The 18,917-nt window shown below is 41.4% G+C and overlaps 1 protein-coding gene across 1 annotated transcript in view; it reads left to right on the top strand.

Moving 5' to 3' along the window:
* Nucleotides 1-3,366: 3,366 nt before the first annotated feature.
* The window catches only part of CCZ1 (CCZ1 vacuolar protein trafficking and biogenesis associated), a 36,395-nt gene continuing 20,844 nt past the window's right edge, over nt 3,367-18,917 (top strand). Inside the window, exons 1-7 of the mRNA XM_075899505.1 lie at nt 3,367-3,612; nt 5,182-5,279; nt 5,366-5,459; nt 5,552-5,629; nt 6,484-6,531; nt 6,990-7,073; nt 10,450-10,625. Of these exons, the coding sequence (XP_075755620.1) occupies nt 3,514-3,612; nt 5,182-5,279; nt 5,366-5,459; nt 5,552-5,629; nt 6,484-6,531; nt 6,990-7,073; nt 10,450-10,625 (677 nt within the window). The 5' untranslated portion in view covers nt 3,367-3,513. The remainder of the gene's footprint in view (nt 3,613-5,181; nt 5,280-5,365; nt 5,460-5,551; nt 5,630-6,483; nt 6,532-6,989; nt 7,074-10,449; nt 10,626-18,917) is intronic.

The following is an 18,917-nucleotide window of genomic DNA, read 5'->3' as shown; positions in this document are numbered from 1 at the left end:
AACGGGAGCAGCATAGTATTTCCACAAAAAGCACTGATTTCTTACAGTAGGAAGTCAGTGCTTTTGCGGAAATTCAAGCGGCCAGTGTAGAAAGCTGGCATGTTTTTCCAGAAAAGCAGCTGATTTTCCGGAAAAACTGGCCAGTCTAGACACAGCCATATTGTATATGTCACAATTTTTTAGTATTTCTGGTGAAATATTTTACTGCGGAGGGGTCAGTAGTGACATAGTTAAGTTTGCATTATAATTGGTATTAAATGAATTCCTTTCTCATGTATAAAAAGTATAAATACCACACTTACTTAAGAGTATTCTTCTTAGTGTATGCACAACATACAGGCAGTCCCCGGGTTACGTACAAGATAGGGACTGTAGGTTTGTTCTTAAGTTGAATTGGTATGTAAGTCGGAACTGGTACATATTGTAGGCGAAACTCTAGCCAAACATTTCTCCAGAGCTCAGTTTTATTCTCCCACACCTCACTTCCCTCAGTCCTTTATTCTCAAGCTGAGGTGTCTGCTGAAAAAAGCCGCTCCGCGTTTCCCTGGTCTGCTGGGGTGGGGGTTGGAGGGAGCTAGCTTTGCGTCTCCCTAGTCTGCTGGGGGGAAGCGGTGAGTGTGGGGTTGCCTCACCCCGTTTGTAAGTAGGGATCCGATGTAAGTCGGATCCATGTAACCCGGGGACTGCCTGTACTTCATGTGGCAAGTGAGTAGGATTCATCACTAAATTTGGTTAGTGGATTGGATCATTGGCTTCCCCAGCCTGCAGCACTAATGGGGAGATTGAAGTGACTGCTGATCCATGCCCCCTTTATTTAGGGTAAAGACCAAGGACTTGATTTAGCACTAAATTATTGAAGTTTTATGCCTGTTTAACTCCACCCAGGACTAGTGCAATGCTGAAATAGGCCTTGGATTTTCAGGGAAACCATCACTTGCAGTTGGCATGACTAATGGTATCCAGGCTCACTTTAACAAATTAGACAATCTGGACAAAATAGTAGACTAGATCAAGATAGTACATAACACAATGAAGAAATTAACTGAGAACTTGAGGGGAAAACAGACACTGAAAATATGATCCTCTTCCAAATTTAATCTTGCACAAATTGCTTGCAACTTTATAGGTAAAAATGGCATTGTGGGATACTATGTTTATTTTTATTGACTCCAGATCTGTCTACAAGAAACAAAAGAGGTGTTTTTTCTAAATGTCTAACTTGAAGCTGGGATCTTGCCATTTCATCCATCATCACATATAATAAAGAAACTGGAAAAATTCTGCTCTTAGTTATACCTTACATAGTTTCATAGATCGAAAGACCAGAAAGGACCATATGATCATCTAATCTAATCTAATGGCTTGCAACTTCAGAGGCTGTAGAATATTACCAAATGATTTCTGCCTTAAGCCTAATAATGTGTGGTTGAACGGGAACATCTCTTAGAATTTTCCTGACCTTGATCATTCCTATGGTTCTTTGCTAAACTGTCTTAATTTCCAATATACTTTTAAAAGTATAAATACATCAGAACAGGACACAGTATTAACTTGTGATCTCATAAATATTCTATACAAATGTCATATCACTTTCCTGCCGGTACATTTTAGTCTCCCAGCCCCATATAAAGGACATTGTAGAAACAGGGTTGTAGGAGTGTTCTGGAGGACAGGATGAGACTCAGCAGTTTGGAACTTACTGACTAATCACAGTAATGTGTGAGGATAATATTGTAAGCTCCTGAGTGGAAGCTGCTTGGGACAGGGACAGTGTTTATCTGTATATCTGAGAAGTGTTTAGTGCAGTAGTCTTAATAGGGGCCTTTGGCCACTCCTACAATATAAATAATTAAAAGAGGAATAAACCACAAAGATGTTTTTCTAATGTTCAAGTTCAGACAGATCAGCAATGGACCAAGAGACATTTTATTTATATGCAGGTTTGCCAGATTCTGCTGGCTTCCATCTGTGTAAGTTTTTTTTCCTACCTCTATTACTAAAGTGACATGCATGTAAAGCAAGAGCATGTGAACTGAAGTGTGTTCTGACTGCACACAACGACTTCCCTCTGCATCTAATCAGCACATCCCACAAACTTAAGGTAGTTAGCAAAAGTACCCTATCCCAAAAAAACATCTTGGTTATGAAAATCTAGCAGCCCACTGAGACGGAGAACCATTCATGTGGCCCACTCACTAGTCTAGGTTGCCCAAGTTGCTGCTGAAACTAGCACATCTAGCATTCCTATCACCCCCGCTGGCCTGAAGCAGATTCTATTACGTACAAGGTTTACAGTTTGGTTCAATGGCTCCCAGCAGCCTCACTATCAAATTTTGTCCAGAACCACTGCAAGTTTAAGGAATCCTGGTCCTACCAAATAACAACATAACTCTTATTGATTTCATTGTGTACAAGATTTCAACCTCCATATTCATCAAAGCTTAACAAGGGGCGACTCTAGAATCACTCCAGCTCTGGATACTTTTAAGCTCCCAAAGTCCACACAGAGCACAAGTCAAAATCCTTGCTATCCCCGAAAGCACCATAAATGTTCACCTAAGATATGTCTACACAGCAAGGCTAAACTCAACATAAGCTATGCAACTTGAGCTACACTAATTGCATAGCTTAAGTCAAACTAGCTTATTTCGACTTTTGGTGCTGTCTACATCGCAGTTATTTATGTTGAGACAGAGCACTCTTCCCTCGACTTCCCTTACTCCTTGTACAATGAGGGCTACAGGCGTTGGAGTAAGAAGTCCTCCAGCTCGACATTATTTTGACATTATACCAGAATAACTGCTTGTGTGCAGAGGCAGACTATATTATTAACACTACTGGACAGACACAGCCCTAGCCAGCATCAGGACCCTGCCATGGGAGGAAACGCCGTGGTTCAGCTGTGCTGCGGTCAGTCCCACCTGCACAACTCTTACCAAAGCCACAGAGAGAGAGAACCGCTCCTCCCGGCAATGCCACGTTTCGAGAGCAGCACGACCCGGTCTCCGGGGAGCGCTCGGGTTAGCGCCCGGCCCGGTACTTAAGCCAGTGCCCGAGCGCCTCAAGCCAGGCAGGTGGCTCTGCCCGGGGTGCCCTTCGCTTGGCCTTAACGCCAAGGACACCAACCTCCGGGACCCTCCGGCTTCCACTGAGCTGCCCTTGGAAACGGGGCCTGCCCCTTCCCGCCTCCCTCGGCCCCTATAAGCCGCTGGGATTCCGCGGGGTTGGGGGAGCCCCACAGAGGAGCCCCGGGGGGCGAGGGGGCAGCGGCGGTTGGCCTCCGGGCAATGCCCTCAGTTCTGTGGAGGCAGCGGAGCCCCGGAGAGGGTCGCTCCGGCTCCTCCCGCCCGCGGGCGTAGACCGAGCGGATCCGGGTCGCCGCCGTTCCCTTCCGGGGCAGGGAAGGCGGAAGTGCCGTGTAGGGTTGGGGTCGGTGCCGGCTCAGGGCCCCCGGCTGCTCCCCGATGGTGTGTGGCGGCTGCCAGCCCCAGGCTCTCTCGCGTCAGGCCCAGTATGGCGGCGGCGGGCGGAGCCGGCCAGGAGAAGCAGCTCGCTCCGGCCCTGCTCAGCTTCTTCATCTACAACCCCAAGCTGGGGCCCAGAGAGGGAGAGGTACGTGGGGGCAGCCGGTCTCGACGGCGGGGGGTGTCCGGCTGGGGGCAGTGCCTGCCGGAAGGGGAGGGGTCGGAGTCTCCCCGGGAAGGGGGTGCTTGTCATTGCAAGGTGTGTTGGGGGGAGGGCGGTTCATTTTCACCTGAGGACGGTCGTTGTCTGTCTTGGCGGGAGAGCCTGAGGCGCGGGGTGGGGGGCAGAGAGGGGAGTGTCTGTGTGTCTGTCTGAGGGGAGAGGAGTAGGTGACCTCTGCGTGCCTGTCAGGGGGGCGTCCCCACCCGCTGTCCTGTTATCTTTCCAACATTCACGTGGTAAATCCAAGCTCCACGTCTCTCAATGATGGAGCCCCCGTGAAACATCAAGGACGTTGCCTTGCGACGATGCGGCTGTACTACCAGGGCATCCTGACTTACGTTTGCATGTCAGGCTAACACAAACCTGATCTTAGGCTTCTGCTGGAACCATTCTCCCCTCCTCTCACCCCCTTAACACTGGACAGTAAAATGTTCTGCAGTATTAATATCATTAGTTATAGCCACCTATAGAGAAGGGCTGTTCTTAACTACTTCACAAGCTATAAAGGGAACCTTGCAGCTTAAAAGTAGGAGCTGAAAGTTTTCAGCATTACAGCTTCCCCTGAATCCTAACTTACCAACATTTGTGGCTTTACAATGACATACTTCTGTTTTTCAAATGATTTCTCTGTTCTTTGTTGCACTGTAAAAGTCCCACACAAAAGACAGGGGGAACTGAAACTGACGCAGCAGCAGCAATGAAACTGGCTAGACAAAAAATAATATTTAACTGCAAAAAATGAACTGAAAATAGTGAAAATGCAGCTACAGTTATCTAAGTATTTACTCTATGTTTTTATATTCAGGCAAAAGTATGATTTTAAGCTGACTGTGTCTAGCTAAAACTTTAGCATTTAGAAATGGGGCCCAATACATTACCACAAAGGGTGTCATGAAGCAATGGGCTTAAACTGCAGCAAGGGAGATTTAGGTTGGACATTAGGAGAAAGTTCCTAACTGTCGGTGTAGTCAAACACTGGAATAAATTGCCCAGGGAGATTGTGGAATCCCCATCTCTGGAGATATTTAAGAGTAGGTTAGATAAATATCTATCAGGGATGGTCTAGACAGTATTTGGTTCTGCCATGCGGGCAGGGGACTGGACTCGATGACCTCTCGAGGTCCCTTCCAGTCCTAGTATTCTATGATACACATTGAGAAGCAAACTTATTGTTTATTTACTGCCTTTAATGTATGGTGTCCCTGTGCACATCTGAACAGTTGCTCTAAAAATTCCAATCGAAAATTAATTGATTCTTGTGTGTAATTTGTGTCACATTTGTAATGAGGTCTTTTTTTGATAGCAGGCCTTCTTAATGTGCAACATATGACTTTAATTTATTATTATTATAAGTCTGTCTGGTTATGAGACAATTTTTAAAACTTTGTTCAGTAAATTTAAGGAGCCAGTGTTTATTTTTAAAAATTACTTAATTTTGGATCTCTTCTATTCTGTTTAAAATTTAGTCATCTTTACTCTTATTTCAAATTTTAGGAGGAAAAGAAGATTCTCTTTTATCACCCAAATGAAGTAGAAAAGAATGAAAAAATTAGAAATGTTGGATTGTGTGAAGCTATAGTACAGTTCACAAGGTAGTAAAGTATTACTGTTTGCATAGTTAACCGTATAACAAACTGTATATTTTCTAAAATTTTGTTCCAAATAAATTATTTTATAGGACCTTTAGTCCGTCAAAACCCGCAAAATCCTTGCATACTCAGAAGAATAGACAGCTCTTCAATGAACCTGAAGAAAATTTCTGGATGGTCATGGTATTTATACACATGATATATACCTTCCTAAAATATTAAAAATTGCTAAATACATTCTGCATTGTCTGATGCCAGTTTGTTCCACTTTCTAGGTAGTAAGGAATCCCATAATAGAAAAACACCACAAAGATGGAAAACCAGTCATTGAGTATCAAGAAGAAGAGTTACTGGTAATGTTGAGTTATTCTTTCTAAATTTGCCTTTACTTTTCTAATTTAAATATTTTAGTTTTAATTTTATATTATGTTGTATAAATCACACACACACACACACACACCCTCCCATTGCCCAGGTCCTTCAGGGGATGGGGCAGGTGATGTGGGACTGGCGGGGACTTACCAAAGGGAAGGATTGGAACTTAACTTCATTTACAAGTTTAATTCTTATGCAAATGGTATGAACAAGGACATCGGGTGGCTCTGCACTTCTAACACTCCTGTCATCTGAAGAAGTGGGTTGTGCCCACGAAAGTTTGTCATACCATCTACATGTTTTGTTAGTCTTTAAGGTGCTACTAGTCCATTTGTTATTTTTTAAGTTTTTTTCCTGTTACAGACTAACTTGGCTACCCATCTGAAGCTGTAGAAAAAGTAGATAGAGCTATTTATTCTTTTTCATAGCACAAGATCTGGAGGTCACCAAATGAAATTAATAGGCAGCAGGTTTAAAATAAACAAAAGGAGATATTTCTTCACACAACACAGTCAACCTATGGAACTCTTTGCTAGAGAACGTTGTGAAGGAAAAGACTATAAAAGTTCAAAAAAGAACTAGATACATTCTTATGTTCTTAATGGATGTGTTATACTGAGAAAATACTTCACAGATTACTTTTTTCAGCAGTAGACAATAACTGCTAGGAGTTTTTTGTTTCTGATTTGTGTACAAGCTGTTCTACCTTTCTGTATTCTGCCGTACATGTAGTAGTTTAAAAAAAAAAAGTCCATGTCATTTGTAGGTCAGTCATAATATTTGGAATCGTGCCTGTTTTTGCAATGATGACCTATTATTGTCTGTTTTACAGGACAAGGTTTACAGTTCAGTCCTACAGCAGTGCTATAGCATGTACAAGGTAAGGGTAATAGACTTGTATCAAGATTAGCCCTTTGAAAGAGGGAGATAGACCACCTTCTGCACCCTGATATCTAAACATGAACAAATGATTTAGGGGGTTCCAGCCTGATCTGTACTGTCCTCTTATTTCTGAAAATATGGTAGTAGCAGTGGGGAGAATGCTTTTGTGGTTCTCTGTACTTTTCTTGCGTTCACAGCAATAAGTAGTAGTAAAACCATGCTCCATTTCTGTGAAGATTAAATTCCTTCATGTAATAGATGTTGATTAACTGGTTATCCCAGAAGGTTATTCCAAATCTGATGAGGGTACATATCGTCTACTTCAGTGAGATTGTATGGAGTTAGGGAAAAAGGAATTATGTGGGTAACAATATAATTCTTTTTTTTTCTTTGTGTTATGAATAACTATGCTATTTACACAACTGCCCAACTGATGCTGCTTTTTTAACTTATTAGCTTTTTAATGGTACATTCCTTAAAGCCATAGAAGATGGAGGTGTAAAAGTTCTAAAAGAGAGACTAGAGAAATTCTTCCATCGGGTAAGTCCTTACTCTTTATTATTAGAGTACAGCCAGTGTGTTCTGAAGAGAGGGGGAAAAATCACACAAGTGCTTGGAGCTAACAGTATCAAACACATACTCTAGGCGGGAAGTAATGGGAAGACTAAAGTGAATGACTAGGAATTTTTGAACACTTTTTTTTAATATTACCTCACATACTTTAATATTACCTCACATACATTGTCCTGCATTCTGCTTCAGCTACCCCAGACTAACACAGCTACATTTCTATCACTATACTTAATGGAAAAGTCTTTTAGAAGGGATTTGAATAAAGTGATAGCTTGATGAACAAGAATAGGATGATCATCTGATACAAATAAAATTGTCAATATCCACTTTTATAAAACTGTTAAAACCTTAATTATGCTAATCCTCAAGTATGATTGAGGTTTTTTTGTTCTTTAATAGTAGTTATTTGCATGACTGTCTGCTGTTGCACATAATTAAAAAGCCTGTGGCAAATCGCATCCACTTAGTTCTTTTGGATAGTGGCAACATGTATGTCAAATCCCCATGTGGAAAACAACACTGTACTACTGTTACTATTTAGTCCTCTAGTCCAACCTTGCTGATAACCCATGCAGCAATGGAACTTCAACTGACAGGATTTGTGTTTTTTAGATTACTTTTAAATAATGTGGAAGAGAAGAGAGAGACTGTTCCCTTCAGTTTAAGGCACTGGCCCAGGACTAAGGAGAGCAATATTCAATTTTACTTTGCCCCAGCTTTCTTATGTGATGCTAGGGAGGACTATCATAACACATAAATGGAGGAGAGGGAGGCTGTGTACAACTGTAGCTCATGCATGTCCTACCATTGTGTGTTTGATATTTCAACATTAATGTTTATAGTTTAGTTCTTTGAATCTGATGTAATACAGCATTAGATGTGATGTAGAACATCATGTGTTATGCTGCAGGGTTTCCATGGATAGTAACTTCTGTGTATCAATAATTAATAACAATACAAGAGTAGCGAATTATACCTAGATTCTAGAATTATAGAATTTCTTGCTGCTTGTGAGAAAATGGAGCACTGCTGTTTAACTTTCAGCTGTGTCCCCAATTTTTCAGACCTGCTAGAATGGCTCAGTATGTTTTCTCTTGTGATAAATGTTATGTACCATATCCCAAGTACTTCTGTAAGTTTGGCATTTTGTATGCTGTTACACATTCGTTTTTATACCACAGAAATTTAAATGAATAAAACAACTTCAGTGTATAACATGCTTAAATGCATTGTGGTCTAGTTCATCATGGACACATAACAGTCATTAAATCCATTCACCTGTTAAAGTGGAATATGTCTGTGGCTTGTTGGTAGTGCATTTGGTTGTACTGTTGGATACTATTTTTGTATTACTATTTTTTGGCTTTTCTGAAGCACCATGAATGATCTTAAATTGGCTGCTTTGTGTGATCTTGTACCAGTACCATTACAACCTAATTGGTCTCTTTGATAATTAGACGTATGAATGGTTAACTAGTTAACTGTTGGGGGCTGGAGCAGGGGGCTGTTCCAGCCATACAGGGCACACCAAGAATGGGGGGGAGGGGCTCCAGCCCAGCCAGAGTAGCCCCTGTCCATGATAGGGGGTCCACTCCAGCCCAGTTGGGCTAGAGCACCCCCTGAGCTGTTCTTCCTTTAATCAATTAACTGGTTAAACATTACATTTAACTGGTTAACCAAATAAACAGGATTTTACATCCCTATTGATAATATGGATAATAGAAATGCTAAAACAAAGTGCATATAGTGTTAAAAAGTAACCAGCCACCTCTTGTCAAGTCTTGGTGTGCCAGTGTTTCTGCATGGTTTATATCTTAATCCATTATTTTAATGTATGACCTGCATATAACACAACTAGAAGACAGAAGGGGAGATTGTTTATACCAGACTCTTCCAACATCTTTCCCCATTTGCAAAAACACTGTAAATAAATTTGTTCTATTGCTTCCATATTCTGTGGCTTCCATGTATCTTCCAGCATTAGGCTTCTCTTGTATTATGTTCAATAGAGTTGTTTCAGTGAACATCACATTAGGGTTTCAATTCCTTTGGGATTTTTAATGCAAAATGAGGAAAAATGTTGTGATATGCTGTTGGAGTGCAGAGCCTCCCCGGTGCCAGTTCTGTGCACATTTGGCCCACCACTCGCTGTCCTGCCACCCCAAAAGGGGTTGGGCTAGTCCTGGGGTCTCCCCCGTACTGGAGTCACAAATATCTTCAGTCTCAGTCCCAGTGACGCCTCCGCTGATGGGTGGCCGCAGGGTAGGGGGGCCCGGGCCCGCCCTCTCTCACGGGCCTCAGCCCAGAGCCCTAAGGATAGGTTCAACTGAACCTGTCCAGCCGGTGGGGGTCCTAGCCTGCAACTCGCCAGCTCACCAGCCGCAATTCCATGCCCCGCCCTGGGCTGCTTCCTACCCCACGGTCTGCCTCCTCTGCCTTTCTCTCTCTCTCCCTTTCAGCAGAGTCCTCCTCAGTCCCCCTTGGAGCTCGCGCCCTACCACACCCTGCCGGGTTTTTTCTCCCCCCCCCCCCCTCGCTTGCCCGGTAGTCTCCTTTTAAACCCTCCTGACGTCACCTGCTGACCTTGCTGATGTGGGCGCGCTCCCTTCGCCGTGCTGACGTCACCTGCTGGCCCCGCAGATGCGTCCTGCTGATGCGTCACGTCCATGTGGCTAACCCTGCCCCTGCACCTCCCGGCCTATCCCTAGGAGTGCGAGGGCGACTGCCGGGTCAGTGCAGGGCAGATCCGCCTCGGAGGGGCAGAGTTGGTCTGCCCTGTCACATATGCTTTTCAAGTATGCACAAGTTGCTCTAAGCAGGTGGTCCCCTGAACCTGCATGGTACCCCACTGAAGTAATGGGTGGGGGATCACACTTTGGATGATCTACCCAGGACAGTTTACAAGATTAGAGTCTTAGATTATAAATTCTTTGAGACAGGGACACTGTCTTTTTATATGTCTGTAATACATTGTGTGTCTTTGCTCCTTGCTCGTGATTCTAGTTATCATTAATCTACTGACTGACTTAATCATATTGAATATGAATGAATGTGTGTGTGTGCGCGTGTGCGTGTGTGTATATATATATATATATATATATATATATATATATATATATATATATATATATATATATATATATATATATAATAATGATTTAGTGCCATGCTTCTAAATTGGATTTGTGAGCAGTATAATATAGGCTATCACTTAAGGATCTAGTACAGAGCAAAAGTGTCCAAAAATTAAGATGAAATGTTAATTTTAAAGGCTTTTATTATAGCTTTTAAATAATCAGAAAACTATTAACTTCCCTCCTTTCCTTTATATTTGTTCCTTCAGTATTTGCAAACACTGCATTTACAGTCATGTGATCTGCTGGATGTTTTTTGTGGAATCAGCTTCTTTCCATTGGACAAAATGACTTACTTGAAAATCCAGTCATTTATTAATAGAATGGAGGAGAGCTTGAACATAGTCAAATATACTGCCTTTCTCTACAATGATCAGCTCATCTGGTAGGTATCAGAATAATAGGTAGAAGGGGGAAAAATAACCTGCCTCTTTAAATAAATAACATTACTGTCTTTATAAGTAGTAGTATTTTCATAGGGTGCTTGGGGTCCTTGTCATTGCTCAGGAACTCATTGTGTTAGATGCAGTACAGACACAGAAGAAAAAGACAGTCTTGGCCTCCAAGGAGTTTCTGTAGAGCAGACCATTCATTCAGTGGGAAAAGACAGAACTAAGTTTGGTAGAGATAAATTAAACTAGATTCTTCACATCTTACTGCATATTTTAGAAATGTGCATTTGGCTGTCTGTGAGTCTGTCTGTTCAAGAACTCCTCCTAAAATGGTAAGAGCCAAATTTGCTATGCAGCTTTCTCTTATAACGTAAAGCAAGGTCAGAATTTGGTTGTGCCAGGACAGTGGGATGTGCATGGAATTTGATTGTTTCTCATAAAATGGAAAGGAAGGAGTCTGGTAGGTGGGACAGTTACTCTGAAGAATGGCCAGAGGGGAGCAACAAGGGACCAGAGATGGGGACCAGGACCATTATAACTCCATTTGGCCAGCAGGGGACATGGGTGAGGAAAGGGACAGCTATCTGCTGTATACTTCAGAGAGTTTGTGGGTGCATCGGTCTCCCGGCCATCTGCTGCAGCGGCCATAGACAGGTGCTTCTCACTTGTCCCCAACCTGCTGTGGTGAGATGGCTGAAGTTGTCCTCTGTCTCTGGGGCAGCGTGCATACTGAATCCCTCATCCCCTGCTCCATTGGAGAACAGTGATTTATATGAAGAAAAACTAAATTTATTTGAGTTAAGAATCCAAGCAATGCCAGGTAAATCTTCTAAATGAAAAAGAGAAGGCTATTTGGCAGGGTGAGCAAGAAGCTTAAAACTCATAAGATGCTCTGTTGGCCATCTCTGTTGGCTCTTCTTTTGCATGTCAGTTTACTGAACTATTATGCTTTGTTTCAGCAAGGTACTTAAACACTTGCAGAACTTTTAAGTGTTAAAGTCAGTGGAGCCACTCGTTTCAGTATATTGCTGAACTGGGGCTTTCAGACACATCTTTCTAACATGTTACCTCCTATAATGTGTAGCCACCTTTTCTCATGAGAGCTACATATGTAGAAGATAAAGATGGAAAATACCTATTAGGCCAGCTAGATTTTTACCTGCTAATGCAGTTTCCTTTCCTTAGAGTTTCCTTTCTTGTGCATTTGTGAGCACTCTAGATAGTGCACTGGTAGAGATTAATAAATAATTTCATGAAAATAAAAGCGTAGGTCATGATTTCCCAAAGTGACTGATTTTTGGATGCCAAACTTAAGACACTTTAAATGGGCATGAATTTGCAGAAGCTGGGACTGAAAATCAGGCCCTATTGAAGTGAGTGTAGGTTTTTCCAATGACTTTAGTGGAGCCAAAATTTCATACTGGATGCTCAGCCAGAACTTCATAAAAATCAGACTCCTTAAGGTGTTTCAAGGCAAGCATTCAATATAATTGAGTCATTTTTGGAAATCTTGGTCAAAACTTCTAATTTGAAATAGAGTCCTCAGTTAATGGAATTATTTGCTCACTGATACTTTTTATTAATGTTGAAATAAAATGTGCTTATTGCTTGAGCCTCTTGGTATTTTCACATTTTTTTAAAATCCTGATAATGATAAAATCCTGCTACCTGCAGCAAATGGAGATTTCCCCAAATCATAACCATCAGCCATTTGTTATAAAGAGGTAAAATTGAGACATCTTCCTCCCCAACCAATTTTCTGCCCTGTTCTTTTCTCTGTGGAAATAACCTATACAATACAGGCAGTCCCTGGGTTACATGGATCCGACTTACATCAGATCCCTACTTACAAACGGGGTGAGGCAACCCCGCACTAGCTGCTTCCCCCCAGCAGATCAGGGAGACGCGAAGCTAGCACCCTCCCCCCCCCCCCAGCAGACCAGGGAGACGCAGAGCAGCTTTTCTCAGCAGACACCTCAGCTTGAGAATAAAGGACTGAGGGAAGTGAGGTGTGGGAGAATAAAACTGAGCTCTGGAGAAATGTTTGGCTAGAGTTTCCCCTACAATATGTACCAGTTCCGACTTACATACAAATTCAACTTAAGAACAAACCTACAGTCCCTATCTTGTACGTAACCCGGGGACTGCCTGTATACTTTTTGATAACTCTAAGGACTTTAATAGATAATTATATCCCTGCAATGGGAGGGTTCAAGAAACCTATAAAAATCTCAGCGGGGTAGCCATGTTAGTCTGTATCTTTAAAAACAAGTAGTAGTCTTATAGCACCTTAGATAATATAGCATGAGCTTTCATGGGCAAAAATAAGCTCATCTGAAAAAGTGAGTTTTGCCCACAAAAGCTCATGAGTGTGTGTGTGTGCAAGCGCACGCACACGTACATACAATGTTAGTCTCTAAGGTGCCACAGGGCTACTAGTTTTTAAATCTATTACATTGTATAGAAACATATTCAATTTCTATACAAGCCCATTAGTTTTATCCCTTTCCTACTATATGTATAGGACTCTTTAATAACAGTCTGAACTTTATCAATACACCCATAGCTGAATCAGAACGCATTATATTCCTAAAGCTCAGCACCAAGTCAGGATATGTTAACATCATAAGTACTTATGCACCTACACTAACGTCATGCACTGAAGACAAGGACCGCTTCTATGGTAATCTTCAGAAAGCTGTCGATTCTTGTTCGTCCTGAGAACAACTGTACATTCTTGGTGATTTTAATGCAAGAGTGGGACGCGAACATAAGTCTTGGCCCACGTGCCTAGGTCATTGCAGCATTGGAAAAATGAATTAAAATGGTCAAAGGCTTCTTGAATTCAGTTCTCAGAATCTTCTCTCCATCACTAATACTTTTTTCAACTTAAAAGACTGTCACAAGGTCTCATGGCGCCACCCGAGATCTGGTCACTGGCATCAGCTTGACCTTGTACTGGTCCGCAGAAAACATCTCAACTCTGTTAAATTTACACGAGCGTATCACAGGGAAGATTGTGACACTGATCACTCATTGGTTAGGCTTCAGTTGGAGTATTGTGTCAGTTCTGGGCACCGCATTTCAAGAAAGGTGTGGAGAAATTGGAGAGGGTCCAGAGAAGAGCAACAAGAATGATTAAAGGTCTAGAGAACATGACCTATTAAGGAAGGCTGAAAGAATTGGGTTTGTTTAGTTTAGAAAAGAGAAGACTGAGGGGCGACATGATAGCAGTTTTCAGGTATCTAAAAGGGTGTCATAAGGAGGAGAGAGAAAACTTGTTCATCTTGGCCTCTGAGGATAGGACAAGCAGCAATGGGCTTAAACTGCAGCAAGGGAGGTTTAGGTTGGACATTAAGAAAAAGTTCCTAACTGTCAGGGTGGTCAAACACTGGAATAAATTGCCCAGGGAGGTTGTGGAATCTGGAGATATTTAAGAGTAGGTTATATAAATGTCTATCAGGGATGGTCTAGACAGTATTTGGTCCTGCCATGAAGGTAGAGGACTGGACTCGATGACCTCTCAAGGTTCCTTCCAGTCCTAGTATTCTAGGATTGATTATCAGTAGAGTGAAAATTGCTCCAAAGAAACTCCATACCTCAAGGGATTGCAGAAAACCAAAGGTAAACACCGTCAATACTAGAGATGTACTGAAATGCTCTGTCTTTGAGGAAGAATTCACACGCAAAATGGAAGACAACCCTGTCCAGCAGTCTGTTGATGAGACATGGTCCATGCTGAGTGCTGCGATATATGAATGTGCCACATCTGCCTTTGGAACACAGAAATTTTCCAACAAAGACTGGATTGATGAAAACATTGACATTCTCAGGCCTCTTCTTGAAGAAAAAAACAAGGTTTTTCTGAATAACATAAAGAATCCATCGCAAAGTTCAAGAGATCAGCTCCGCCATACAAGATCTGCTCTTCAGAGAGAATCCAGATGGTGTGCAAACAAGTATTGGGCCGATCTGTGTTCTGGAATTCAAAAAGCATTCGATATGAGTGACCTGAAAACCATGTTTGATGGACTGAAGAAAGCACTTGGACCAAACATTACCAAAGTTGCTCCATTGAAACATCTAAATGGACAGGTGATTATAGATTAAAAACCAACAGATGGCCTGATGGGTGGAACACGACTCAAGTCTTTACTCCCATGAGCGTACAATACATCCTGAACTTGATAACCTCATTCCAACTCTTCCAGAAATGTTAGAGCTAGATGTAGAGCCTATGGTGGAAGAGCTTTCCCAAGTACTTGATGCTCTCTCCAGTGGAAAAGCACCAGGTAATGATGGGATTCCAGCTGAAGTTCTGAAGGCTAACATAGCTGTCCTCATCCCCTTCCTCTATGACTTACTTATAAAATGTTGGCGAGCAGGAGTGGTCCCTCATGATATGAGGGATGCAAACATCATTACTCTCTATAAAAACAAAGATGATAAGGGGGACTATAACATTTACAGAGGCATCTCTTTGCTAAGCATTACAGGTAAAGCATTTGCTCGTGTCATTTTTAATCACCTGCAAAAACTCACAGATCGAGTCTATCCAGAAACAGTGTGGCCTCAGGGCTGGCAGGTCAACAATGGACATGATTTTTTCTCTTCAACTACCAGAAAAATGCAGAGAGAAAGGAAAGCCACTGTTTACAGCATTTGTGGACTTAGCAAAGGCATTCGATACAGTCAGTAGACCAGGATTGTACAAAGTGTTAACTAAGATTGGCTGTCCACCAACTCTGCTCAAGCTTATAATATCTTTTCATGAAGATCTGAAAGCAACAGTGTACTATGACGGATCTATATCTGAACCCTTTTTGGGGAAGAGTGGAGTCAAACAGGGATGTGTCCTTGCTCCTACCCTCTTTGGTATATTCTTCTCAGTCCTATTAAATTGTGCATTTCTAAACTCACACAGTGATGTATTTCTCCACACAAGGTTAGATGGTTCTCTTTACAACCTAACACGACTCAAGGCTAAAACTAAGGTCAAGAAAGTCCTCATTAGATAACTCCTATTCGCAGATGATGCAGCGCTTGTTGCACATAATGAGGACACGCTACAGGCACTGATGGAGTCTCTATCCAGAGTTAGTAAACTAGTCTCTCAACATAAGCGTGAAGAAAACTGTTGTGTTTGCTAAAGGTGTATCTCAGCCACCCAAGGTCATTTTGAATGACAGTCCATTAGAGGTGGTTGAACAATTCTGTTACCTTGGGTCTACGTCACCAAAAATCTCTCCATGGATTAAGAACTCAACATCAGAATTGGGAAGGCAGCCACAACATTTGGCAGACTTACGAAACGAGCATGGAACAATCCCAAACTGACAATGAAAACAAAGATATTGATATACCAAGCGTGCATATTAAGTGTCTTGCTTTATGGATCTGAGACCTGGACTACCTACTCGTGCCAAGAGAAAAAATTGAGCAGTTTCCACCTTCGCTGCCTTCGCAGAATCATGAATATTAAGTGGCAAGACAAAGTTTCAAATGAAGATGTCCTATCAAGAGCTGGCATACCTAGTTTCATAGCAATCCTTAACAACAGAAGACTCCGGAGGCTTGGCCATGCGAGGAGAATAAGTGATAAACGCCTTCCCAAAGAACTCTTCTTTGGTGAACTAACAAGTGGAGCAAGGGCAAGAGGAAGGCCAAAGTAAAGATTCAAGGATACATATAAAAACACTATGAAAAGGTTTAACATCAATCCAAGCGCTTGGGAATCTACATCAGATCGCAACACCTGGCGACAATTATTACAACAGGGCACGTCATTTTTCAATAGGACCTGTGCAAGACGTGCAAAAGAACTCCGTCTCAGAAGGAAAAAGTCTCAGACTGATGAAAAAGGAAGTAGATTGGCATGTAGCTATTGTAATCGACTGTGCAAATCCAATATTGGACACACAAGCCATGAAAGAAGTTGCAGATCCAGGCACAACTCATAGATTGTCTCTGATGCTGCTTACCACCATCTCTTGAGATGAATGGGCCATATATAATAACCATCTATGTGTTGTTGCCATTTATTGATAGTTTTACTTACATATGAATGTGACTAAAAGTGAAAAATAATGGTTTTGGAACAATTTGTACTCAATTTCAGGATTTGTGGAATTTCTCCTAAGCAACTTCCTTAGTTGTGTAGAATTATAGAGCGACAGTGAGAATTACCAAATATTTCCAGAAATGCTTGAAGAATCTTAGCAGGAAAGCTTCCACAATTTTTAGGATATACATGGGAAATGTGCATATATTAGAGATTCTTTTGTACTGGTCATTCTTATATAGTGATGACACAAATTGGGGGAAATGATAAATAATGAAGAGGACAGATAATTGATTCAGAGCGATCTAGATTGCTTGGTCAAATGTGTGCAAGCAAACAATATACATTTACATTAACTGTTAAAATAGCTGTGTCTGGTAATAAAGATTGTAAGCCATACTTATAGGATGGAGGCTTCTATCCCAGGAAGCAGTGACTCTAGAAAAGATTATGGTGGGTAACCAGCTTTACATGAACTCCCAGCGTGATGCTATGGTCAAAAGAGCTAATGGAAGCGTGGAATGCATACAAATCTTGAATAGGAGTAGAGAGGTTGTTACCTCTGTACATGGCACTAGTGCATCTGCTGCTGGACTATTGTATCCAGGTCTGAGACACAAAATTCAGGAAGGATATTGATAAATTGGAGAGTGTTCACAGAAGAACTATGAAAATGACTAAAGAATTAGAAAACATATACTGATAAGACTTCAGGAACTCAGCCTAGTTAGCTTATCCAAGGAAAGGTAAGAGGTGACTTCATTGGTCTATTAGTATCTGCATGAGGAGCAAAGATTTAATAATAGGCCCCTTAATTCTAGCTGAGGAAGGTATAACACAATCTAGTATCTGAAAGTTGAAGCTAGATAAATTCAGATTTGAAATAAGGCCTATATTTTTAATAGAGTAATTTAATCATTGGACCCATTTACAAAGGATCATGCTGAATTCTCCATCACTGACAATGTTTAAATCAAGATTGGATGTTTTTTCTAAAAGATCTACTCTAGGAATTATCATCTGTGGCCTGTGTTGTTCAGAAGGTCTAACCTGCTGATCACAATGATCCCTTTTGGTCTTAAACTCTACGAATATGAAACAGTTGGATACAGAGCCTTTCCCTGTAGTTGTGAATAGTTTCCATTTTGAGAAATCAACATATTGAAATTGGAAGAGCTGGCCACGCCTGGAAAAGTCTTTTATTTATTAAGTGATCTGAAGACTTAAACTTTGGCAATAACTCAAACAGTGTGAAAATATTTGGAGAGAATAAATAGGAGTTTACTTGTAAAGCAATATTTTCTACAGTATTATTGAGATATAAGCAGTTTTAACATTTCAAGCTCAATGTGTATCTCTTGAGGCATACAGTATTTTCTTTTTTATCATCTCTGGCTTGGGAAAAATCAGTGAAGGTTAGATATTTGCATTTTTTCACTTGTCAAGAATGTCACAGTGCACAGTTTGTGTCAGCAGTAAAGAGAAGCTTAAGGCTGCCTTAAGGATGCTAGAGCTTACATGTGATAAATTAAGAGATGATAAATTAATATTTTAAATGGTTTTCCTTTTTTTCTAAATATCTTAGCCTCCTTTTCCAGGAAAGATTTCTCATAAATTGGAATGATCGGTTACAGTCTGCATCCACACACAATGTGTAAATAATGTCTTCTCCCTTTAGCAGTACTGTATAGTTACCGGTATTTCATCTAGGCAATAAGGATCTCATTTGGTAATGATAAACTAAATCCTGGAGCCTGGTCCATTTGAGTGGCTGAAATCAATGAGAGATGATGGTAGTAGACATCCGAGAATTTTTGCTCTGTTATCTTAAAGTCAGAGTCTGCAGTGAGGATGTTGTTTGCAGTTGAAATAGATGCTGCATAGTTCACTAATGCAGAAACCTTTAACATATAACATGGCTGAGGGTAAACTGAATAATAGCAGTTTTAAATGATGGGAAAGAAAGCTTTGAGAAGTAATGTGTAAACCTCATAAATGTGATAATTTGATATTAGTATTTGACACACACACACACACATATGGTGTTAAACTGAGTAGGGCTATATTCTGAGCTGACTGTTTTTGGGCCAAAAGAAAGTTGGCAACCCTAAACAAACTAGCCCCGCCCCCACTCACTACATTCCCCCTCACTGTCACTTTCACTGGGCTGGAGTAGGGTTTTGGGGCTTGGGAATGAGTGAGCGCTCTAAGTGGGGGTTTGGGC

This window comes from Pelodiscus sinensis, chromosome 16 (genome assembly GCF_049634645.1).
Source record: "Pelodiscus sinensis isolate JC-2024 chromosome 16, ASM4963464v1, whole genome shotgun sequence".
In the NCBI taxonomy this organism is placed as follows: domain Eukaryota; kingdom Metazoa; phylum Chordata; order Testudines; family Trionychidae; genus Pelodiscus; species Pelodiscus sinensis.
This window is presented reverse-complemented; position numbering and strand designations above follow the sequence as displayed.